At 43.5% G+C, this 25168-nt stretch overlaps 1 protein-coding gene and 2 long non-coding RNA genes across 3 annotated transcripts in view; 1 reads left to right on the top strand and 2 right to left on the bottom strand.

The window, feature by feature from the left end:
- Positions 1-25168, top strand: part of LOC146577177 (protein NLRC3-like) — a 311857-nt gene that overhangs the window by 21188 nt on the left and 265501 nt on the right. The window contains exon 12 of the mRNA XM_085252117.1: positions 1-431. This exon is cut by the window's left edge and continues 486 nt beyond it. Coding sequence (XP_085108243.1) covers positions 1-53 — 53 coding nt within the window. The 3' untranslated portion in view covers positions 54-431.
- Positions 7723-17338, bottom strand: LOC146577178 (uncharacterized). Its single transcript, XR_014889237.1, has 2 exons — positions 12825-17338; positions 7723-7979 (listed from the first exon to the last, which is right to left on the bottom strand). It is a non-coding gene; the product is annotated as an uncharacterized LOC146577178 (long non-coding RNA).
- LOC146577179 (uncharacterized) lies at positions 17449-24812 on the bottom strand. Its single transcript, XR_014889243.1, has 3 exons — positions 24556-24812; positions 22490-22595; positions 17449-20014 (listed from the first exon to the last, which is right to left on the bottom strand). It is a non-coding gene; the product is annotated as an uncharacterized LOC146577179 (long non-coding RNA).

Raw genomic sequence — 25168 nt, forward strand, 5'->3', positions numbered from 1 at the left:
CTCTTTATCCTGGGTTTTGGTTCTATCCTGGTTCCTCAGTGTCCCTGTGCTGAGTGGAGTGTAAAGAGTGTCTCCTGTTACAGAAACACTCTGACTGTTGAACAGATAGTTCAGTCTGTACATGTCTGTCTCTTTCACTCACAAACACGTTTTCAGATTCATGGATTCAATCAGTTGATGTTTGAAACTCTTCTAAATGATTCCTTGTAAACTTCTTCAGTCACAAACAAACAGGAAGTGATGTCACATGTGTTCCTGTCCACACAGCAGAATGAGTCTATTGCTGACAGTGATGTACAAACAGAGTGAGCATTTCTGAGGCCCAAAATAAACTGAGTAGTTCACTGAATGAACAATGGACTGTGAGCTCAGTTCCTTCATCATTAGTATGGATTATATATGTATATGTATTATATTAGTATCATATATATCAGGTGCTGCTGCTTTCAGTCATTGTGCAAATGTGCTGTTTGTAAGCTTGTAAAGCTGCAGTCAGCTGAGACTGAAGAAGTCACCTGATCAGTGAGCAAACGTTTCTGAAAACGTCCAGATGAACAGAATCAACCTTTTGGGATCAGCCAGCAATGCAGCATCATTGTTGTTCAGCTTCAGAGGTTTGCAGGAATGAACTGATGACCAGAAACAGCTGCAAAGTCCAAGAAAATACCAGCTGGAGTTCAGCTGCATTTGAAGAAGTCAAAGAAAAGTAAGGATGGCAAAGGGCGACGTTTTCTTCCAAAGAGCTGCAAACATGGTCGACGCCTCATTAGAAGAATCATCTGGACATTTGTGAGGAACTCTAACCAAGAAAGCAACGTCACACAGATCCAACAGACAGTTTCCATGACTGCAAGTGTTGAGTGGAAAAATGCTACATTGCATTATTGCATCCTCTCACCACAGGAGGCGCTGTTGGCACCACTGATTGCTGATCAGCTGTTCTCTGATGATCTGATTGATGCTGTGAATAACGGGACTCACTGAACTCTGTGACACAGTGAAGATTACAGAGTTTAACTTCACCCTTTAAGACTGACCACAGAACCAAGTCCGCCAGAGCTTTTGTTATATTTTTACATGCTGTGGAGCCATTTGTGGGAGCATTTCAAGTTGCTATACATCAATACAACTGTTATAGCCCTAATTTTAATAATATGTATGCATTAAGTCCATAGTAACTACATAAACTGCAAAAAAACCTCTGCTCATCCATCTCTGTGTGTATCAGGATACATTTGGTTCATAATACACAGAAAAATCAGAGTTATTACCTGTAATAAATGTGAAAGATTCCTGCAGTGATAACCAGGCAGGACTGAAACACATCCAAGCTGTCACCACGGTAACAGCACCGCCCATCCACAGGTGAGGGGAGGAGCAAAAAGAGGGACTTTGACCATTTTATACTAAAAACACTCAACTAATGTTTCTAATATGAAACAAATAAGCCCACATTAATGTGAGCGTTTATTAAATAATAATAATGATGATTTCCTCCTGATCTCATTTCCACAGCAGAGAAAACTGTGGTGTATATTGAGGTGGAGGGTGTGGTCTGTGGCTCAGGTGTAGAGTGAGGGTGGGGTGCACCACAGCAGCATGCTGGGACTGCTGAGGGTGGAGGAGGGAGTGATGATGACATCAGAGCTGCAGCACAGAGACCAGTGAACACACAGTCTGTTCATCTTTGCATAGATACAATATACAGCACAATATTGAATGACAGACACGCTGTGGGAGCTTCCACAGATACACTGACGTCAGCATCCAGAGTCCTCCTGCTGCTCCCCCCTCAGAGCCCCGTGATCAGCACCAACACATTCAGTTAGATGACAGAGTCCAGCTGCAGCTAGAATCAGCTCCCCTCTGTGAACAACAGCACAGCGTCAGTGTTTCACACTCAGTGAAAGGAGGAAACAGCAGAAGAACACCATGTGTGCTACGTTTCCCAGGACACACTACAAACTGCACAAATACAGAGCAGCACGTGGAAGGACCTGGAGCTGCATTTACAGAGCTGCAGACAGCGTGATGTCCTGTATGGACAGGTGGAAGGAACCAAGTCCTCAGCTGGAACACTCGTGTTTGTCCACAGACAGGAAACACAGCAGGAAACTTCCTCACAGAAGTGCAGCTCATGGATAACACACTTCCTGTCAGTCAGAATGAGGCTGCAGCCAAACACAGAAAGGTGTTTTTGTCCAGATGAGCCCAGAGAAGAAACACGAGTGTTCACAGACATCAGAAGCTCAGAGAGGTGAAACATGAGGTTGGAGTCCTCGTCAGCATCCAGAAGAGCTGCTGTGAAACCCTGAGTACTCATGACAGACTCTGATGGCACAAACACATCATGATTCAAACAGAAAGACAAACATGGAGCTCCTGATCCTCCTGCATGAGAACAAGCTGACATGAGCGCTGTGTCTGAGAGTGTCTCCCTGTCACAGTGACAATAACACAGCTGCTGCTCACAGTCATTAAACTGACCTGAGGTCAGCTGTGCTCCTTACATATGAACCATGTGACCTCACATCAGTGCTGTGGATGACTGTAGTCATAGAAGAGTAGAGCTGTAGCAGGTGGTGTGAGGAGGAGGTGGTGTATTCTAGTTAACGCAGTACTGAAACACTCCAGCAGAGGGCGCTGTTAAGTCCTTATTGTAACACAGTTACTGTGTGCAGTTAGACTTCATACATAATCTGCACTTATTTCCATCAGACATGCTGTCAGTAAATGATTGGTTTCTATTGATTCTACTTCCTGTTGACTCGTTTGATGACAGTGAAACAATCACAGCTGATTGTGTGATGATGTAAACTGTCACTGTTACATTCAGTGTGTGTGACATAATGTTAGTGCAGGCTGATAACAGCCTGGTTCTGTTAGAAACACATGAACGTGTCCATAGATCAGTGTGTGTTTAACATGAGAGCTTCAGCCCTGCTGATGTGTTAAATAAAGACATGCAGGAAAACTGATGAGACTCTGAAATAACTCTTTATATTTATAATGTAACTCTGCATCAAAAGAACAACAAAGGATCCCAGACAGGTTTCTGTGAACAAAGACCATTCTGATGTTTCTGTGTTTCTAACACTTTGACATTATTAGTAAACAGACTGCAGTGAGCAGCATTTATAAAGAGCTTCTATATAAAGATATGACAGCTGTTTGACAAGTTTATCACTCTGTGTTTGGACCTGATCAGTCCAGCTGTTTACTTGAAACATGTTCATTTACCTGTTCTGTTATATTCATGTTCTTGTCTCTGTTGAAAACACATTTTAATGTCCCTCAGATTTTTCTCCCAGATGAATAAATATAAAAATGACACAAACTGACTGCAGCTACTTTTTGTCCTTTCTGTCAAAAACCTTCATGTGACTCATGAGAGACACGTTTCAGCTGTTTGTGACAGATCAGAGGCCAACAAGTCATTTATAACACTTTCCATCAATGTTTAAAGTTCTCAGTGTTTCTGTGTTGCTGCGTATAGGATCTCCCAGCATCATCACTGTGCTGTCCAATCATTGTGTGCGAGGTTACCCTTATAGTGCGATGTGTGTTTGCACAAAGAGAAGCATGTGTGTCAAATATAAATAAGCACAGAACAGAAACAGCTGCTCGTTTCTTCTGTTTAGAGTCAAGTTAGTGTTTTGTGTCTTTGTTTGAGGCCTGATGTCGAGCAGAGGTGTGTGTAACTGCACTGCTCTGTTATATGTGTGAAGTGTGTGCTTCTCTTCAGCATCATCTTTGTCACTGCTGATTCCTTTGTGTCATCATGTGTTGAGAAGAGAGAACAGTTATAACGGAGGAGCAAAAGGAAGCCCTGAAATCTGCATCAACAAGGAAGTGTTGGCTCACCAGTGATCCCAGCAGAGCCACTGGTTTGGCTCCAGTTGTTCTAGATTCAATGATGTTGTTGCTACAGATACATGTCAGCATCTTTATTGAATTTAATATGAAGCAGAAATGGTGTCATTAGGAGAAGAAGAGGAGAACAAGTCCGGCGAGGAGGCAGCAGCTCTTAAAGATGAAACAGCAGCTCAGCCCTGAGCTCAGAGAGCTGCACATGAAAAAGCTCCTCAAGCAGATCCTGTCAGAGGTTTGTCATCAACAGGAGGAACTGTTCACATCATAGGATGAAGATGCTGTCAGCTGGATGAAGAAGGTTATTTAATGCAAACGTTCACACTGAAGTCAAATTGTTGTCGTGTTGAACAGATTCATGTACTGATCGTCTCCAGAATGTTAGAAGAGCTTCAATGAATCATTAGAAACAACTTACAGCTGCACAGCTGTGTCAAACACATCTGTGTGTCATTGTGGGATTGTTGTGTTTCTACATGTGACACACGTCTAAAACATGCACACAATCTGAACACAAACAGGGACTCATGTGTTCCCACAGCCAGATGCTGAGAGCCATTTCCTTGTAGTCCTGTGTCTACATACATGAACCATTAGATGTTATTGGAATGATTGTCAGCTCTGATAGTTTCATGTGTGTTTAGCTGGACGCTGTTTGATCCTCGACATGTTTAAAGGTGTCCAGTCCTGAGACACTGGGGCTGGAAACAGCTGTGATGTCATTGGACTGTCACACAGACAGAAGTGCATGAAGTGAGCAGCCGAGGAGCCGCTGATGTTTTGGATTCAACAGCATTTGAAAGGTCGACACAGACACATTTGCACACAGAAAGCTGAATCTGTCATATGCCACAGTGAACTCACTGTTCAGTGTTTTTCAGGAAGCTTCTTAACTGCCTCTGCTGCCAAACAAGCAGCTGATGTCCTTGAGAAGAAGCTGAAGAAGTCTTCAACAACAAATACAGGAAGTGGACTTTCAAATACTAGATTCACTTTAGACTCACAGAGAAATGACTCAACCAGCTGTGTTTGACTCTATGAAAGGTCAGTGTGTGTCTGCACACAGACTGTTGTGTTGGACTGTTATTCAGTTGTCTGCTGAATGTTTTCAAATGTCTGCATCTCAGCTGTGATGAGGCTGGGGGTCATGGGAGGCCACCGTAGCAGCCTCTTCAACATCATGACATCATCATAAATGCTGCTGGACTGTCTGATGGGCTGACGGTGAAAAAGCCGTCGGGAAGGAAACAGAAGACATTTCAGAGGCTGCAGCAGATTTCTTTGATTCGGGGCCTTTTTCAGCTTTATTGGACAGAGCAGTGAAGATAAGTGACAGCAAAGCAGAGAGAAAGGGGGCGTGGCCCGGGTCAAAGCCAGGCCAGCTGCTCTCCACCTCGTGGTCACCTGCTCATCCTAGTGAGCTCCACCAGCAGCCCTTTCACACACTTTACACTGTCAAACACTGTGTGTGGACCTCAGCTAACAACAGGCTACATTTAAGTCTGGACTACATGCTTTTATATTGTTTTTATTCCATCAGCAGCTCAACATCATGAGCAGCTTTGACATAAAGACATCAAACTCAAGCTGACTTTAAGCTACTTTTAATACAGGGGCTCAAAAACAACAACATCTTTATTATATATCAGGACACAAAGTCATTTCATCTCAAAGGGAAACAGCTTTATTTGGAATAACCAGCACTATCAACTGGTTTGGGATCTCCACCAGTTTCATGTCTTTGCAGCTTCTCCAACAAAGTTCCTGTAAAATCAGCATGTTTGTCTTTATTGGTTTGATAGTGATTGATTATTCAGTCCCAATCTGCTGTCATCTAAAGAACAAAATGATGTTTCTATGAGTCACAAAGCTCCAGATGTTGTCGGCTTCACAAAGAAAACAAAGAACTTAAACACAAAGTGTTTGGAGCCAAAATGTTCCCAAGCTGCTCTTTTTGAAATGGCAGAGGTACAGTGGTGTCTAACAGCACACTGTGGAAGGCAAACATGTTATTGTTGGATGAAACTTCATGAATCCTTTGTAGATTTGAGCTGTTGGAGCCTTTCTTTTCTCTTCAGGTGTACAGATGCTGAGGAGGCAGGTGGAGCAGGTGGAGCTGTTGTGATGCTGCAGAGGGTGTGTCTTAGTAACTCTGTGAGGCAGAACTGGATCCAACATTGTGGACGTGTTGATGTTGGAGCCATTAAGAGTCTCTGGCCACACTGTAGGATTTCCCTTTGATCCACTGTGGGGGCATTTTGGAGTCTGTCAGTGAAACTCTTCATGTTTGTGTTTGACTCCAGTTTATAGAAACAGAGAAATGTGTCATGCTTTTGTTCGGCCTCCACAAATACACACATTTGTTCATTGGTTGGACTTTTTGGAAGGAGACACATTGAAAACCATGTTAATAAGATCTTGTTGTTTCCTGTGGATCCGACACAGAGAGTGGACTTCAGACAGAAAGCGTGGAAGAGATTTTAGAGGCCGTGTGTGGCAACAGGAAGTTTCTGTGTGTTTGCTGATCTTACATGTGGAAAACAACACGTGATGTTTGTGAAGTTCTACAATGATCATTGTTCTCACAGCATTTTGAGTGGGAACAGTTCAAACTGGGAGTAGTGGGAGTTATTTACTGATTGAAACAAGCTGAATGTTTCTGTGACGATGAAGATCAGCAGCTCAGCTGATCAATGAACTGACATCTATCAGTCGTTTCATGAGATGAAGTCATCAGCAGACATTTGTTCTGACTGTGTGATGAATGTCAGAACGTCAGGGCTCTGCTTTAGTCACTGCTTGATGATCATTGGCTCATTGTTGAATCCAGGGGCCCAGTCTGACCTCTGACCTTTGCTGCAGGTCTTCTGTGTTATCTCCACTTTCATGTCTGATCTTCTGCTGTATCGTCCAAAATAAACATCTGGATCATTTCCAACACTTCAGCAGATCTTTAGTTTGGGCAGTGCAGCACAGAATAACACATATTGTACTATACTGCCCACTTCCTGATCTTATTGGATCTGTGTGTGAGGTTGGTGAAGGAAACACATGTTTACTGAGTGAGTCGCTGCCATTAGGAACTAGTTTTTATATCACAGCCTGGAAATCACACAGGACCATTTCTGCAAGTGAAAAGTCGTCATTGGAGGAAAATCATTGTGTAGTTTGTGCGACTGAAGAATTGTCCCAACTACATGTGCTGCTGACCCTTGACCTTTTCTTTAGGTGCACAGAGGAGTCTGTGGAAACATCCAGAACTGAGGCATCTTGTGTACAAACGTGTTCAGACCAGATGTCAAATGATGTCAGATGTCATCCGTGAATGGATGCAACTGTGGATCGTTCCAATAAAATGAGGCAGTTTTGTAAGTACAAGCCCACTACAACCCATCATCAACATTTTAAATTACATTATACATCTTCACTGATATAAAGCACCACTATTTTAACCTGATTCACTTTTTCCACCCTAACAGTTCATTCCTCAAATCAAACAAGATATTTGACCCTAAAAAAATGCATCAACAAATAATTTTGTAATAAAATATTTATTCTTCAACTTTTACAAGTGAAATCAAACAAGTGTGTTTAAGAGTGAAACCAGAGTGGAAGCTACTCATATAGAGTCCAACCCAGGCTAAAGTAAGCTGAGTAGAGCAGCACCATCAAAGTGTCGGCTCTCTGAACACGGTGCAAGATCGCCATCTGCAGGACAAAACTAGTTTTTCTCGCCCTCCTCGTCAACATCAAGATGATGTCATCGTACAGCAACTGATTCCCTGTCCGTCTGGAACAAAGCATTTACATTAAAAAGACATTTACAGAAAATACAAACACCAACAACACATCTCATCATCACATGATATTTTATTATTTATTATATTATATATTTTTATTGTACCATCAACATCAACAAATACCAGCATATTTTCTTTGAGATTGAGTAGAGTGGACCTTTCCCTTGGTTCACTTCCTGCTCGCAGCATCAGCTGACCTCTGACTTCCTGGTTAAGGTCTCTCAGCGTTGACTGGAATATCAAATCGGACTCACACCATGTTCTTGTAATGTGGTCATGTCTGTCAGCTGTTTGAAGAGCATCTCTGGCCTAAACACAATAGGAAGAACAACAACACGGCAAAAAAAACAACAACACATTTCCATATTAGATGAAGGGCACCGTAACTGGAAATGGTAACATTCATCTGATGCTGCTTTGGATTTATCTTCTGTTTTAGATCAACTTTGATCACTTCGAGCCATCTTAAGTCCGTTTGTTCTTCTCACTAACATCTCGTATGATTTCAGATCCCTGCTGTTCCCCAGCTGCCCTGTAGGTTTGTGCTTTGACCTCCAGAGGGCGACAAATCAGCACAGACAGAGAGCTCCATTCAAACTTTGCTGCCATCAGGAATAATTCTTCAAATATAATCATCAGTGTTTGAGCAGTTATGATATCAGGGACAATCTAGACATGTGTGACAATACTGAACATGTCACATGACACACCTCAAACATCATGTGATCCACTCTCAGTCTGCACTTTCATTCATGACTTCAACAGGTTGAAATGAGCTTTGAAGAAACATTCAGTGGAATAAATCTTTCATGGATTCATGTGAGCAGCAGATGAACTTTACAAAGAATCAGTGGATTTATCTTCTGTTTTAGATCAACTTTGATCACTTCGAGCCATCTTAAGTCCGTTTGTTCTTCTCACTCACTAACGTCTCGTATGATTTCAGATCCCTGCTGTTCCCCAGCTGCCCTGTAGGTGGCCTCAGTGTGTCTCACACCATTTACAGATGATTACAGGTCGTTTACAGTTCAAACAGGTCCAACATAAGAAATATGCAGAAAATATCCTGCTATAACAGTTTGGGTCAAAGTGCAGATGTTCCAGATGTTCTGAGTCTGTCTGTGTTTCATGTTAACATGTAGATGTTGGACCAAAGTGAAGCTTTTTGATGTGACAGCAGGAATGTGAAGTGTAACTCTGAGCTGTAGGAAATGAAACTAAACGGACTTTTTCTCCTTTATTTATAGGAAAGTGTAGGAGAGCAACAGATGAACAAGCGTTACTGTAACAGGAAACATCAGAGGATCTTTATGTTCATCATCATCACTGTTTCCTTGTTCTGTCACAAACACACAACACTTCCTGCTCTCTCTCTGATGGATCTGATTGGCTGGTTCATTCACAGGAGGTCAGGGCGTCACACAAACAGCTTTAACTGCACAACGACACACTTTAAATCATCTGCAGACAAACCTGTGTGTTTGATTTATGAAGAAATAATAAAGACGTGTGTACAGCTGTCCATGAAGCAGCTTCTCACACAAACTCTGACACTTCAGCCACTTTAATTCCTGCAAAGCTGCGTAATAAAGAGCTGTGACTGCTATGAGCTGCTGATGATGACTGCATGAAGCTCTCAGCTGAAGCTTCTTTCATTTATTTTAATGTTAATGTCGCCTTTTTAAGTCTGTGTGAGGATTTTAATGACACACATTAAAGGAGCTTCTTTGATTAGAACCAAATTCATGTTGATTTTCAGCCTGAAATGATAAAAACTTTAATAATTCTGTTTATAATCATCAACCTGGAGACTAATGAAAAGTATAATAGTGAAAGAAAGCCTTTATTATTTGAGTAATGCCTGAATCTGCTCAGAGACGGAGACAACACAGAGGTGTTGATGACAGTTTGACATTAACTGAATTAAAAACAAAGTGCTCTTATTGTGAAAATCTGCCTCCTACTTCTTTAAATCATTTTTATGTATTTTTTAACCTCACAGTGAAACATTGAGGCATTAATCTGACACAGTTTGATCAGCAGCTGTGTTTTCACTGACGTTTCACTTTGATTTGTTCAGACTGAGCAGAGAGGATCGGTTCTCTGTGTGCGCACTGCTGAGAAACACAAGCTCATTTCTGCTGTTTCATGAAAAGTGTTATGGAGGAACAAGAAGTTCAGCCTCTAAACTCTCAGCGTGAGGACTGAGTGAAGAGTTTCAGAGCAGAGAGTTTTGGCTCACAGCTTTTAGCGTCTACACAAAGAGACGATTACGCACTTGATCTGAGAACATCTCCACCTCCTACAAACAAACTCTCCTACGAGCAGCTGTCACAACCACAACAGGCAGAAGACTGGATTTCTTCAGGTCAGATTTCATGCAGTTTGCATAAATTGTGTGTCACAGACTTTGTAGTTCACATTTGTGTGACTCGTTTAAATCTTCTCCTCCTGAAAGTGAAACTCTTACAAACACATCAGGCCACAACCTGCTGCAGGTTAATGATTGATCTGAAGGCAGCTGACCTTTGAGCAGGAACTTGTGAGTCTTTTATTGTGTTTAGCACTGCCAAGTGCTGGCCTCTGCTTCCACCATCACATTTACACTGGTAGGTTCAGCACTGCTGCCTGCTTCAGACTGAATCCAGCAGCACAAAGACACAAGTTAATAAAATCAGCATCTATTCCTTTATCACTGCTTTGTTACAGAGGAGAACAACGCTCCAGTAACGCGTAATCCCATTACTTTTTTGAAGTAACGAGTAAAGTAAGGGATTACTATTGCAAAAACAGTAATTAGATTACCGTTACTTTCCCGTAGGAACGCTGCGTTACTGCGTTACTAAAACCGTGATTTTTTTGCGAGAATGTCTCACGACAGTGACGTAAGCGAGTGCGCCGTTAGTGACAACAGCTGTGTGCAGATCAACAATGGATCACATATCGAGTGCAGAGAGAGTATGAGCGTGCAGCGTTTAAAGCGTGGAAGTACTGACCTTACTTTGAGTTTGATTCCATAAAAAGTGACAAAAACATTAGTGTCCGCTGTGCGTGGGAAGAAAACTTCTTTTTACAGCGAAAAAAAACCCCTAAACTTCCAACAAGCACCGAGTAGCTACGACGTAATGGGAAATTCACAGAGAAACTGCCGTATCCTTCCACTGACCGCGGCACACCTGCACCAGGGTAAACCTCCGCCTGCCCCACTCCTGCTTTACAGGTGAAAATAGAGCAACAGGACCGCTGAGTCTTTGACTTTATTTATTTTCTGCTGTGTTTTACTTGCATCTATTTGAAAGACTGAGTGTAAACACACAAAATATTTTATTTTATGTGCTGGAATGTGCAGAAAATAGGTTTAAATGTTAAACTAATTTCTTCCAGTCAGAGAATGTTGCAGATAATTAAATGTTTTGCTTGATGCATAAAGTTAAAAGATTAAATCTAATAAAACAAGTTTTAAAAAGAGACTTTTCCATTTGATTACATTTTGTATGATGGATTATGCAGAAAAAGTAGAATTGGGCTGAAAGATCTATCACTTTATCACCTCTTCAGGTTGTAAATCATGTTTTTAAAAAGTAACTAAGTAATTAATTACTTTTGAAAATAAGTAATCAGTAAAGTAACGGGATTACTTTTTTTGGGAAGTAATTAGTTACTGATTACTGTTTTCAAGTAACTTGCCCAACACTGGACAGAGTGTTGGCTTCATCACCGACACACGTCACCACATCAGGAAACAGCTGGTTCAGTGAGTATTTAAGGTTCACTGCAGACAAACTGGAGAAAAACGAATCACATGAAACATTTGTTACTGGTTTCTGACCTCGTCGTAGAGACTCACATACCTGTGTTCTGCTATCAGTGTGATCACATGTGCTGGTACAGTTTGCCAGGTTGACCCATGTAACCTCCACTATCCTGTAGACGTGGAATATGTTTCACATATGGATCGCTTCATTACTCGACTATGACTGTGTGCTTCACAGGTGCTTACTGAAGTGCTGCTTTACACAAAACCAGACAGTAAAAATAAGAACTGCAGGTCCAGACCACAGGTTTATGTGTTGATAATGATGATGTGCAGTCACTCATTGTCACAGGATACTTCCTGCAATGATGCTACAGGTCACGCAGTTCTGCAGAGGTGGAGGAAACAGATGCTTTTCCTAACAGAGACACTTTAATGACTTAAAGAATCTAACTGACACACAAACCTCAGTTTGTCTGACATTCATGAGAGTAAATGCTCCTGAATGTTCTGTTAGTTCACTGGATGTTCACCTGACTTCAAATGTAAAGATCCCTGAGACAAACTCTCACGAGTTCAGCGGCGACACGATCGCACAACCAGCCGCGACGTTAAAGGCCGACGCGCTCACTACCTTTGGTTACAGCTCTCAGCTCACACGACATACACAAAAATAATGACAACACGAGTCCTCTGTAGGACGTCACTGTGGTTTACTGACAATGTTCTCAACAACAGACGCACAACCCTGGTTTGGTCTGGTTATTTGTGTTGTACGGCTTCGTTGGTCTGACGAGCTTTTAGGGATGTCAGCAGAAGGATTTCACGTGCTGAGGTCATATTTATGAATCAACCTGAACAGCTAATACTTTACCTCTTTATTTTATAACACATATGAACACGTTATAGTAGATTTGTGCAATGTGTGTTTCACGTCTTTATGGGCGTATAGATCTGTAAACAGGCTGATGGGTGTGTGTCTGTTTATTGTAGCGGTGCAGAAATGTTAAAAATGATGATAATAACAACACTTCTCACATCAGGCTACAACACAAACCTCCTGATAGCTGCAAACACCAAAACCCCCAACGACAGGCGCACAAAGAGCGAGCAGGGACCCACCCTGCCAGCATGTGAGCCTCCTACTACGACTCACTGTGGAGCAACACAACACCAGGAGACGGAGGATATGAGAGAGGATACAGCTGCTGTGGGGGAGCAGCCACACACTCCACAGGAGACGACGGGGTGAGAGATGGTTCGGTGCTCCTAACATCATGTGGACGCTCGTCTGCACATAAACAAACCTCACCTAACCCCACCTCCTTTCTCTTTTTGCAGGGTGGGGTGCTCCATCCTTACACACTTTGCACCACGTGGCTCTCCATCTATTCGTTTACCTTCTTGGGTCTCTTCCTCCTCTGTCCCAGCCCGTTGAGGCGATCGCTGGGGTCCAGCCTGTAGTGGGAGTGGCTGTCCTCGCTCATCCTGTCCCCGTCCACTCCGGGTTATTCCTTTCTTCTTTCTGTCCTCTGAATCGAGCTGACCTCTCTCCTCTCTGGTCCTCGCTCTCTGAGCCGGCGGAGCATGAGAGAGAGGAGTGGTTGGGGAGAGGGAGGGGAGACGAGCCAGGGAGGGAGGGAGCACAATGGGGTTGCCATGGCAGCAGCTGCCACCAGTGTTTATCTGGAAACCAGAATAGTTGCCACACGTTGCCACACTCGCACACTCGGCAGCCACACGTTTGTGTGCGACCTGCACGTGGCTTCCTCGTTACAGACACACCGAGAGGAAACGCTCAGACACAAAGGCCGAACATGAACGAACACTCGTGTGTGGGAGGAACAGGGCACAGACTCCACGCCGTCGTTAAAGATGGCGTGTGTGCTAAACGGAGCTGTGCGCTGATTGATTAGTCAAGTGAAAAAAACAAAGGAAGCTGTCTGGATGGAGTTTGCTGCTCCCACTAATCAAAGAGATGCATCACAGCTGGAGCTGATTGATGCACGAGCCACCGTTTGCACAATCCCACCGACTCCACGCTTGTGTTTCCTTTCTGCACCATGTTGTTAACACTGACCCCACACTGTGTTCATGAGCTAAAGAAATCAGGATGATTTCACGGACCCACACAGACCCACACAGACCCACACAGACACACACAGATTAAACATTAATGTTCCCAACACAGATTTACATGAGAATGACAGGACATCATAGCCCCCCCTGCCCCCCCTGATATTACATCACTTCAATCCCAAACAGAAGGAAAGGAAAGATCAAATCTGTCTTGAACCTCTGCTTCAAAGTTACAGGAACACTGGAGTCACTCTCACTGTCAGAGACCTCAGTGTGTTGGAAGCTGCTAGAAGAAGCAGATGGGGGAGAGGAAGAGGAGGGCCACGGTGCTGATCTGAGGAAGTCTTCTGATCAAACCACAGCAGACCAACAAGCCTGACGTCGTTCTGATCCAACATGAAGGCTTCCATCTGTCTATTCTGTCACATCGCACACGTCTCAAGTCATCCTGTTCAACCCATCACAACATAATAGTAACAATAAAACAAAGGCAGTGGAGCGTTCACCACGAGCTTCTACAAAAGTGCACGTTCATTTTAATAAAACTGTTTTTACAGCAGTGTGCGAACATTAATATGTTGTAACCAAACGTTTGTTACACCAGCTGCACTGAACCTGTGGAGACTGGAAGTTATTTGCTGCTGGTTTGTTCAGACCTGTTACTGCACACCTTGCATAGTTTGCATAGTTTCCTTCACTGCATGCAAAGAGACGAGGCGGGTGGAAACCTGCGACCCTGATCACATCACCAGTCCATCACAGTCAAACACTCACGGCTGTAATCTATTTCAAATCAAAGTGTTTGCACGGTGAGAAGAAGCTGGCGTCGCTGGGGGAGCGTGCGCCCGGCTGCACTTAAACACAATCTTCATTGGTGCTGTGAAACATCCACGTCTCACTTCATCTGCAAAGAAACCTGATGCATCGCTTTGGAAATATTTGAAATCCCTCATTTGTCACTATGCACGACGAGTCGACCGGCTGACCAACCTCAGGTTATGCAGCGAGTGCTGAGAAGCAGCTAAATGGCTGCAGTGACTTTATTCCCTGAGTGGGTGTGCATGAAAGCCAAAGGGGGGCTGTGTAAGAAACAAGGGGAGTCTCTGTTGTGCTCACAAAGAGGAAACCAAGATCTGGATTTTATGGCCGAAAGAAGAAAACATCTTTTCAAAGTTTCCCAGGCCCACTGTGGAGACGCCCACAGCTCCCAGTGACACTGACCCACACTGACACCACCTCCATTCCTCACTGTGATAGGCCGGGAGGAGAAGATCCACACACATTCACATCAGGACAAAGTCCCACATTCCCCTGTGCCCCACACACACACACACACACACACACACACACACACACACACACACACACACACACACACACACACACACACACACACACGTCCTGCATGCTAAGAAGTGAGTGAAGGATGCAGAGGTGCTGAGACGGACACTGAGGATGTGGGAGCACAGACACCGTTCAGCCTGTGTTTGTGTATCAGAATGAATCAGGCAGAAAAACATTAAAAGCAAACTGGTTGTCCTAAAGTGAATCAGGCTGCAGTCAAACTTCAGCTGATCTCTCATCAAAGCTCCCAGATCGATTCGTGCTCCAGTTTCACCATTTCAGCAACACTGTGGGAGAACGGGGTCAGCTTCCAGCAGGGGCCACGATTATGCACAGAAGGAAGACGGGACACGGCCGGTCCTTCAACCATCGTATGGATGTAAGAGCCTAACACAGGTAACACAGGTCACAGCAGCAGAGCTGGTAGCAGCTTTGTGCGCTTGTAGAAAACTCAGCGGTACTGCAGAGGTTGTGTACTTTACCAGGGAAACGTATGTATTTTGTGTGTGGTTGAAGATTTCCAGGTTGTGTGTTCTCCTGTTTTATTCAGTTTATCAGAAGTCAGCAACTAAAATGTAAAAGCAGCTAAAAAGAAAAGACAATGATAGCATTGTGTGCACAGTGTGTTACAGAGCTGTTGGTGGCAGTCCAATCCAATCCAATCTTATTTATAAAGCACTTTAAAATAGCCAGCACAGGAACAAAGTGCTGCACGGAAAATAAGTTAAAACAATAGAACAACAGAAAACAGCAAAATAAATAAATAAAACACATAAAACATCAAATGAAAACAAAACAAGATAAAACAGCATCGAATCACCTAAAAACAACTGAAATAAAAACCAACATCTCACGTGGTGTCAAAGCTCAGGGTAAAGAGGCGGGTTTTCAAGACTTAAAAACAGGTAAAGAAGAGGCCTGTCTGATCTCCAAAGGAAGCTCGCTCCACAGTTTGCAGCTGCTACAGCAAAAGCAGGATCTCCTCTAAGTTTACGCCCAGTCCTGGGTACATGCAGGAGCAGCTGATCAGCTGGCCTGTATGAGGCTGTCGCAGCTCAGAGAGATGAGATGGGGCGAGGCCATGGAGAGCTTTAAAAGTAAATAAAAGAATTTTAAAATGAATCCTAAAAGAAATGGGCAGCCAGTGACGTGAAGCTAAAACAGGGGAAATGTGCTCAAACTTTCGAGTGCCAGTTAAAAGACGAGCTGCAGCATTTTGACTAATATATGATGCGCTGACCCCAACATGAAGGTCATCACAGTAATGCAGCCGAGTGCTGACAAAGGCCTGGATCACTGTCTCAAAGTGCTGCCGTGAAAGAATTGGCTTTGTTTTTGCAGCTGCCTGAGCTGAAAGAAGCTAGATTTGACCACTGCCTTGATTTGACCACTGCAGGTAGAATGAAATGCCAGCATGTTGTTCACACTTCTTACCCGAGCTGTTCTCCAGCGCATCCGTGAGTGTGGCTGTGAACAGAGGAAGCACTCGAGCAGAAAGTGCTCGTGTGAATGAGTTCAGAGTAGAGCAGCTCGATGTGGGAACAACTCGTGGCGTTCATTTAGAGAACGAATATGTTCATGGTTACTGTATCTCCTCAGCCGAGCCGCCCTTCGTGCCCCTCCCACCTGACATCTTTGGATAGCAGGAAACTGAAGCAGTGCATAAACAGATCTGATGCTCACGATCTGTTTACATGTTTTTCTCGTCACGTGGAGTAAAAATGGCGTCATTCACGAGACCTGGTTGTTCCAAATATGTCAGATTCATGTGCTCATCCATCGTTTTCCTACTGATTCTCCACACAGACAGTCAGCCTGTCGTCAGCTACTTGTTTACTTTTCAGTGGCTTGTATGCAACGCTTGGGAACATGCTGGGGAGGGTTACCCATCACCTGCCAGCATTTCAATCAGAGAACTTCCTGAATCTTAGTTTATGACAGCTGGAGCCATTTACATATGTAACACTGCTGTATTAGTCCTATTATATAAAAGGAGGAGCAAATAGTGATGTGTTCTGCTTCCTGCTCATTTCTTTTCTTCTTGTCTCAAACTGACTGAAAACACAGCACAACAAACATGAGTCACTGAGAAACATCCGTGTTTCCTCCTTTACTATGAAGATGAATTACATTTAATAATCTGACATTATGCTTTTCTTGCTCATGAGTCACAAAATCAAAGGTAAGTTGTTGAAGGGCGCCCCCTTGTGACGGCTTGCCAACAACACATACACTACACGCCACGATCGCTCACACAGGCCACGGTTTTAGGAAAGAGCCCCATTAAACGCTGTTCTTCTGCTCAGTGAATTAGCAGTAAATCAGGAATCCCAGGCTGCTGCGAGGCGGCAGCGGCGTGTGCACTAACAGGCAGCAGCTCACATGACCGGCTAATGTGTCCAAGTTTTCTATGAGCGACACCCACAGAGAGAAGAGGGGAGCCTATCAGAAATAGCACGGCTGACTCGTAAAAGCTGCAGTGAAATCAGATATTGGAGGGGGGGGGGGGGGTCCTTTGAAGACAGTGACCTTGCAGGTGACGTATGGTGAAGGTGGAGACTGTGAGGGGGTACTAGCAGAAGAAAACGCTCAAAAACACAATAATAAGGTGAGCAGGTTAGTGTGTAACTTCAAACCTCTGAAACATGGTTTGAAGTATGAGGGAGTCATGGTGGTGTTCAGTGCATCCTCTGAACAGAAGAAAAGAAGACAAGGAAATGTGAACGAGGACGTTCAGGATCATATTCAACAGCAAACGAAAAGTAGGACGAGTCTGGAAAATGAAAGTAGACGGGAGAACTGGGCAGTGGCTGCAGGTTTACAGTGACCTGTGTGAGAGAGCGGATGCTGAGCAAGGAGAAAAAGACTTGGCTGAGGTTGGAAGGATGTGCAGCACGTCAGAGTAAGGAGGACATGAGGGCAGACATGAAGGAGATGAAGAATGAAGGTCCTGATAAACATCTGGAGGTATGAAGGGGACTTTTTAACTAGATTGTTTAACACAGTGTTGGGACAGATGCTTGTGTCCTGGTACTGAAGAATCAGGGTGCAGAGCTGCAGCAGCCACAGGGGGATGGAGCTGATGAGCCACACCGTGAGAAAGAGCTACTGAAGTGAGGTTCTACATGTAGATGAGGAAGTGCAGAGAAGGTTAGAAGGAGTTGTATCATATCTGTGTGGATGTGGAAAAAGCACACGATGGGACACCAAGAGACGTACTGTGGTACTGCACATACTGAGCACATACTGAGGCTGTGCAGGAGACAGCAAGGCACAGGTAGGAGCTGTAGGAGGGACAGACGGATTTAAAGCGGGGGCGCCATGACATCAGGACTCGACTCTGAGGCCCTTCATGTGTGCGATGGTGCAGACAACACTGGGAACTATAGTGAGAACAGGGAGCAGGTGGAGAGGTGGAGCCAGTAAGACTGAATACATGTGTGTGAAGGAGAAAGGTGCCTGAGTGAAGCTGATCCAGAACAACACAGTGCACAGGGCAGGTGCAGAGGAGGTGGGGTGGGTGGAGGTGAGGGTCAGGGGGGTTTGTGAAAGAAGAAACACAAAAACCTGACAGGGAAAATTTAGGAGACGGTAGCTCGTGATGGCGAGCTGTTGTGTGTCGGAGACGGTGGCACTGACAAACCCAGGAGGCGGAGCTGGAACGGTTAAAGATGGTCGACTCTTCATTGGGAATGACCAGAATGGAAACGTTTAGGTAGAACACAGGGGCGAGGCTGGACACGTGCAGACGACTGATCGTGGATACACAGGGTGTCGAACAGTAACTAACACAGAAATACTGCTGTAAAGGTCCCAGTTAGACATGCTGAAGCACAGGTCAACAAACAATCTCAGCTTCCCTGTGTGATTTCACTTCATGGCTAAATCATCGTTTCAGGTTTCTTTGGGTATTTGTGGGTTTGAAGTTTTCACCCTAATTCATAAAAAGCCAATAAACAATCAGGAGAGAGGAGTTCGTCTTTCTAATTACAACTAATACGATTAAAAGACTTATTTATAAACTCCGTTAGCGTCACAGTACAAAGTTAAACAGAGAATCAGGAATCCTCTCTTAATATAAGTGATCACATAGATCTGTCAGCAGCAATTTGTCACGTAAAAACAGCACATCAAAAGGACTCTGCAGTCACAGCGCCCCCTGCTGTTATCACACTAGAAAGGTATTTATTATTATATTAATTATGCAGCATGCAAACATATATAATGTCTCTCTGAGGGCATCTTCCTGAAATATTAATGCAAACAGCTGTACTCAAAGGAAGCGCACACACACACACACACACACACACACACACACACACACACACACACACACACACACACTCACACAGTATGTTAAGCATGTGTGCATGTTGGCTGTTCATGATTTATTTATGGATTGGCTTTCTCATTGCGCACAGAGAGCCAGAGGTTCTACTGAACTCTGGGTTGTTACCAGTTCATTACCAGTCATGTACCAGTAGCCCAGTTCAGCATAAACCCAGACAGTACTGACATACTGGTCTGGACAGATTACTGACCAGCTTGGAGTGATCTCGCTTCACTCACATTCAACAGAAGCTTTGTGGAGATGAAATCAGTGTAACACTGCGCCTCCTCAGGTCAGAGACCACAGACGGTAACGAATGAATCACTTTGTGAGGAAAGCCAGCTAGACTGGACTGAACTGTCTGAGCTGTCATTGATCAGTTATTAGTCGTTTCCTGGCAGCTTTCTCCGAACAATCACATCAAAAAGCCACCAAACCGAACATGATGTGATTAATCTGCTGCACACAGGACGCTGCTGAACACCTAAACCAGGCCCTTAGAGGACCTCTGCCCTCTGTTATAATAACCACACATCTACTATTGACAAATGGCTAATTATTGATCATTTATTTATAATTATTTATTCATGAAATCACAAAACAACGAAGCTAAGATGCTCAGTAAAGACAGCGCTGGCCTTTCTATCACTGTCCACTGTCACAGCAGGACGTCCAATAATCAGAGTGGCTGCTGCTTCTGCCTCGTGTCTCCACACAGAAAGGTCAACAACTATTTGAGGCATATTTACCTCTCTGTCACCAGCCCACAACAAACACATACAGAACGACGGGGCCGTCAGCAGGAGTCAGGCTTTGGACAGCTCCATGTCCACTTACCTGCAAGAGAAAAGACAAATTAAGTAGTTACCTTAAAAAACAAAAGGAATCATTTCTTAGTATCTGGTGAACTAAGTACCTGCTGCCATCACAGATCATCAGAAACAGTTCCAGATGCACAGACAGTGGCTGCAATGTACATTTTTAAATTGTTTTTAACACTTGGATCCACTTTAGTTCTGTTTATGTTACGACAAAAACCAATCCCAGCACAGGCAGCAGCACCCACAGGCGTGTTGTTTGTGTCACTGGCAGCTATAAATAACAGCAACATGTGAATGAAGTCCGCCGAGCTATTCTTAGGCTCTGCACTAAAGGAAAAGCCATAAGCTTTCTAACTCCAGTGTTCTTGATATGTCCCCCCACACATACAAAAAATCTAATTTTAAAATAATGATAGAATAAAAAGAAGATATACAAACATCAAATGCCATAAAACGCTCTGAACAGACGAGCTTCCACTGGCATGTGTACATTTTACCTTAATGCAGCCTTAAGTCACAGTCGCTCCCTAAACGGAGATTCACTTGATTCCATTTTAGGAACTCCCTGCAGTGTGACCGATCCTGGAAGCTTCACTACATCTGTCTAAGGCAGACTAATCACTCAAGGACATGGGATCCCCTGGCCCCCTTTATAAAGGCCCCTGGCCTCAGACTATTCTGTAAGTAGGGGACTGCACTGAGATACCAAACCAGCTTATGAAATGTGACAGTGTGCTTGTGACTGGGATATAATCCCTGGATACAAATCTTGTGAATACTCATAACCAGTTTCAATGGAGAACACTGACATACAGTGGGGCAAAAAAGTATTTAGTCAGCCACCGATTGTGCAAGTTCCCCCACTTAAAATGATGACAGAGGTCAGTAATTTGCACCAGAGGTACACTTCAACTGTGAGAGACAGAATGTGAAAAAAAAATCCATGAATCCACATGGTAGGATTTGTAAAGAATTTATTCGTAAATCATGGTGGAAAATAAGTATTTGGTCACCTCAAACAAGGAAAATCTCTGGCTCTCACAGACCTGTAACGTCTTCTGTAAGAAGCTTTTCTGTCCCCCACTCGTTACCTGTATGAATGGCACCTGTTTGAACTCATCATCTGTATAAAAGACACCTGTCCACAGCCTCAAACAGTCAGACTCCAAACTCCGCCATGGCCAAGACCAAAGAGCTTTCGAAGGACACCAGGAAAAGTATTGTAGACCTGCACCAGACTGGGAAGAGTGAATCTACAATAGGCAAGCAGCTTGGTGTGAAAAAATCAACTGTGGGAGCAATCATCAGAAAATGGAAGACATACAAGACCACTGATAATCTCCCACGATCTGGGGCTCCACGCAAGATCTCATCCCGTGGGGTCAAAATGATCATGAGAACGGTGAGCAAAGATCCCAGAACCACACGGGGGGACCTGGTGAATGACCTGCAGAGAGCTGGGACCAAAGTAACAAAGGTCACCATCAGTAACACACTACAACGGCAGGGAATCAAATCCCGCAGTGCCAGATGTGTTCCGCTGCTGAAGCCAGTGCATGTCCAGGCCCGTCTGAAGTTTGCCAGAGAGCACATGGATGATACAGCAGAGGATTGGGAGAATGTCATGTGGTCAGATGAAACCAAAGTAGAACTTTTTGGTATAAACTCAACTCGTCGTGTTTGGAGGAAGAAGAATACTGAGTTGCATCCCAAGAACACCATACCTACTGTGAAGCATGGGGGTGGAAACATCATGCTATGGGGCTGTTTTTCTGCCAAGGGGACAGGACGACTGATCCGTGTTAAGGACAGAATGAATGGGGCCATGTATCGTGAGATTTTGAGCCAAAACCTCCTTCCATCAGTGAGAACTTTGAAGATGAAACGAGGCTGGGTCTTCCAACATGACAATGATCCAAAACACACCGCCCGGGCAACAAAGGAGTGGCTCCGTAAGAAGCATTTGAAAGTCCTGGAGTGGCCTAGCCAGTCTCCAGACCTCAACCCCATAGAAAATCTGTGGCGGGAGTTGAAAGTCCGTGTTGCTCGGTGACAGCCCCAAAACATCACTGCTCTCGAGAAGATCTGCATGGAGGAATGGGCCAAAATACCAGCTACTGTGTGTGCAAACCTGGTAAAGACCTATAGTAAACGTTTGACCTCTGTTATTGCCAACAAAGGTTATGTTAGTGGATATTATACATGGTTATGCTCAGGATGTGTCGGCCAGTTTCCACTGGAAACGCCTTTTGGTTAAACTGTCAGCGAGGAATTTGCATTTGCACTGTTACATTTTTATATAACTTTAATGCACATAAACAACAGCTGCTTGTTTCAGTGAAAATACATTGATGGGTTTTTAATAAAGTTGTGCAGCTGTAAAGTATTTTGTCTGGTGTCAATTCTATCGTCAGCTACATCGTTATGGCAAATGTTCAAATGTATATGGTGATAAATATCTTTGGTCATATGGTCCTGCTCTGTCTGTCACCTTCTGTGTTGAGCTCATTGTTTCCTCTGTAGTGGCTGAGCTGAGTCCAAGTAGCTGAAAATGTTCCTCTGCTGCTCCGTCAGACTCTCCTCCTCCTGCTGATCAGCTGGGACACAAAACAGATCTTTGTTAGGCTCCACACTGCACTGAAGAGTCAAAGTGTCTCATATGTTCATCTGACAAGTAAAAGAACACATTTTTGTTTCCCGAGGTGGGCAACTTGTTGGAAACAAACACAAAAGGTTTGAGCACTGATACCTGCCATTGCTGCCATTGAAAGATGCAATGCCAGCAAAGTGGATTGTCAAGACTCAAACCAATCATCAAGCAAAGACAACAGGGATCATTTGTTTCTCTTTATTTAGCATTCACAGCATTTGTAGTTGCCTTCTGTGCAGGGGAAGTCCACGCACACTGTGTGGTACCGCCATCCGCAGAAGGTGCATTCAACCTCTGTAAGAGAAACGAGGTTGTCTGAGACTGAAATGATATTCACTAAAGAAGTGGGGATTTGTAAAACTTCAAGTGTATGATAAGGTGAAAACAAATACACAACTGCATGTCATGTAGTTGAAGGTTTTTTTTCTTTTGGAAGACCGGAAAACACTGAAAGTTACAAATTAGTCCTTTATTTATCCAGGTAAAAAAAAATCTCATTGAGATTAAAAATCTCATTTCCAAGAGAGACCTGGCATCATGGCAACACAAGTCACATACCACACAGGTATATAACATTTAAAACAAACACAATATCCCAACATGTGTAACAAATGTATTGTGCTTGAAACAAATTCAGAATAGGTGATAAAGCAGCTGCACATGTGTGTCACGAGTAAATCTGGCTGTATAACAAACAGAAACAAGTGATCCTGCTGTCTTTGCTCAACGGTTGGTTTGAGTCTTGACAATCCACATTGCTGCCATCTTTCAATATGTTGAATGCACCAGTGTAAGTGCAGCCACTCAGACTCAATGTGTTCATAGAAACAGGTGCAGATGTGTCACGAGTTCATCCAGCAGTAGCTATGGCACTTGGCCACAGGGGGCAGCAGTGGACTGACCTGCATTCGAGACTGCTCCAGCTGCTCTGTGACAGTCAGTAGATCTGCTACAAATTGCAGATCATATGCAAGTTTTGGAAATGACATTATAAATATTCTTAACTTAACCACGGCAGCATTGTTGATGTATTACCTATATACTACAAATTATTCCACCTGCTGAAAAGTGGATCTAATGTGGGCGGACTCACACTTAGCAAATAAACCTGTGATGTGAGAATGTAATCAAACTGTTGATCAGAGGCAAAGTAATTTAAAGTTTATGATGCTATCGTCTAATGTTAGCTGACATGATGTTAGCTTGTAAACTTATGTTGTTGTCTGGGTCTCATGTCTGATCTGATGATAATAACTGTGACAACACAGAGATTAAATAAAGGACGTTGGTGGGACTTCTTATGTTAGAACTATAACTTCAGTTAAGGAGTGAGACGTAAGGTGACAAGGAGAATGAAGAGAATGAGAAAGAAGTAACTGGGAAGAGAAAATGAAAACAAAAATTTGAAATGATCAAATTTGTGTTAACAGATGATGGTGATTTTAAAAATTCAAGTAATTTAAAGGTTTTATCCTATTTGTTGTTGTTTTTTTCATATTCTTCTATTTGCAAGAGGTTATTAATAAAACAGGTTCTCTTTCTGGTTTCTCTTTTTGGACGCACTCTCTACAGCTTATCACATCCAAAATGGCAGATGTCAAGTACAAAACCTCGACAGAAACAATCAGCAAGAATTTTAGCATCAGTCCAAAATAAAACTGTCCAACTACAGAGTTTTAAAATCCAACTAAACTATGAACAGAGATCTTTTACAAATAGGCTATTGATGAGATGACAGTAGTAACAAAAATGTACACATCCGCGCACACAGACAAAATGGCGGGAGAGCGTTTAACGGTCGACCTCATGAGTCCGTTACCGTGAACTATGGAGCGGCAGATTTGTGCTGGAACTGAGCTGCACACAGCTGATGTTAGCCAGGAAACATTACACACTGCTAACGTTACCTTCACACGGAGCTCCACACGGAGACGATCAGCGTCAGGCACAAACACCAAGTTCAGAAAAGAGGAACTTTGAGCAGGAAGGAAAGAGTCAGAGCGGCGTTTGAGGACACGTTTACAACCACGAACATCAGAATCTGTCTGTGCTGCATTCAAGTGCAACTTGGAAACTCACTAATCTCTGTCATGTTGTCCAAAGATGATTTATTTCTGCTGGTTTTCTTGTTTGAAACACAAACATGTGTCAGCACTTTGTTGTTCTTCACCCTGCAGCATTTGAATATTTCAGGAGTAAACTGATCATAAATTCATGAAGTCATGACTGAAAGTGCAGACTGAGAGTGGATCACATGATGTCTAAGGTGTGTCATGTGACATGTTCAGTATTGTCACACATGTCTAGATTGTCCCTGATATCATAGCTGCTCAAACACTGATGATTATATTTGAAGAATTATTCCTGATGGCAGCAAAGTTTGAATGGAGCTCTCTGTCTGTGCTGATTTGTCGCCCTCTGGAGGTCAAAGCACAAACTGCATGATGTCACTGTAACCACCACAGTGACAGGAAGTGTTTTTAAATGATGAAATATGTCAGTGATGCTGATAGTGTGTTC

This window comes from Mchenga conophoros, linkage group LG3 (genome assembly GCF_057382185.1).
Source record: "Mchenga conophoros isolate Kocher_MC1m ecotype Shallow Benthic linkage group LG3, M_conophoros_male_GT1.1, whole genome shotgun sequence".
NCBI lineage: Eukaryota > Metazoa > Chordata > Actinopteri > Cichliformes > Cichlidae > Mchenga > Mchenga conophoros.